Below are 1,029 nucleotides of genomic sequence, written 5' to 3' on the forward strand. Positions count from 1 at the left end.
GGCTGGCTGGCATGTGGTGCTGGGGGATTGAACCGCGGTCCTTGTGCTCTGCTGAGCTTGTTCTAAGTAGGTGCTGTAGACCACTGAGCCATCTCACCAGCCCCTGCATACCTCTTTGTACATAGTTAATTCCTTAGTTTCCATAGGAGATAAAGTTTTATCTCTTTTATAGTATTGTAAGTGTGTAGTGAGAAATTTATAGCATTATCTATGCAACATTACAATTACCCTTCCCTTGTGAATTTATTTTATTGACTTGATTTCTAATGTTTTTATTTGAATAGTTGAGCTGGGTGTTTTTCTGCTTGTGTGCTACAGAATTTTTGTGTTAATATTTATGTAAATGTAGGCAAGTGCAAGGACCCACGTTCAATCCCTGTACTGCCATGGCTGGCACATGCCACCAAAACCAGTCATAGTGACACACACCTGTAATCCCAATGCTGAGAAGGCTGAGGTAGGAGGATCACTATGACTCTGAGCTGTGTAGTGAGACCCTGTACCAAATAAATAAATAAATGGTTTTAACTTTATGTGTAAATTTTAAAATAAAGTAATATTGGAAAAGAATATGTTTTACATGTATTTAATATTAAATAACTGAATTTAGCACCTTGTAAAATTTGAAAATTATATGCATAGTTTTATGTTAAGTACTGATCTTTGAAGGTTCCTCCTAATCATTTTCTACATGATCACTTAAGTACTTCGTATTTCATATTAGTTGTGCACAAATACAATGTAGTAGGTTAGTTAAAAGATAAATGTATAATTGTCCCAACTCATTATTACAGAATAGGACTTTAACCCAATTTTAATCTGTTTTCTTAAAATGTTTTAATTCAGATTACTTTCTTGTAACTATTGTCATTGTGATCATTTTGCTTTAAAGCGGCACCATATTGGAGATCGCAGTCTTTCCTTATGTAATATGTTCCTGGATGAAATGGCCAAACAAGCTCGGAATCTGATCACTGATATTTGCACAGAACAATGTACTCTTAGTGACCAGGTAAATATTTACGTCTT

At 34.9% G+C, this 1,029-nt stretch overlaps 1 protein-coding gene across 1 annotated transcript in view; it reads left to right on the forward strand.

Annotated features, from left to right (window-relative positions):
- Positions 1-1,029, forward strand: part of Nckap1 (NCK associated protein 1) — a 103,270-nt gene that overhangs the window by 68,160 nt on the left and 34,081 nt on the right. The window contains exon 18 of the mRNA XM_004628636.3: positions 893-1,012. Within this exon, the coding sequence (XP_004628693.2) occupies positions 893-1,012 (120 nt within the window). The remainder of the gene's footprint in view (positions 1-892; positions 1,013-1,029) is intronic.

The sequence above is a fragment of the Octodon degus genome, unplaced genomic scaffold (assembly GCF_000260255.1).
Source record: "Octodon degus isolate 3935 unplaced genomic scaffold, OctDeg1.0 scaffold00025, whole genome shotgun sequence".
In the NCBI taxonomy this organism is placed as follows: Eukaryota; Metazoa; Chordata; class Mammalia; order Rodentia; family Octodontidae; genus Octodon; species Octodon degus.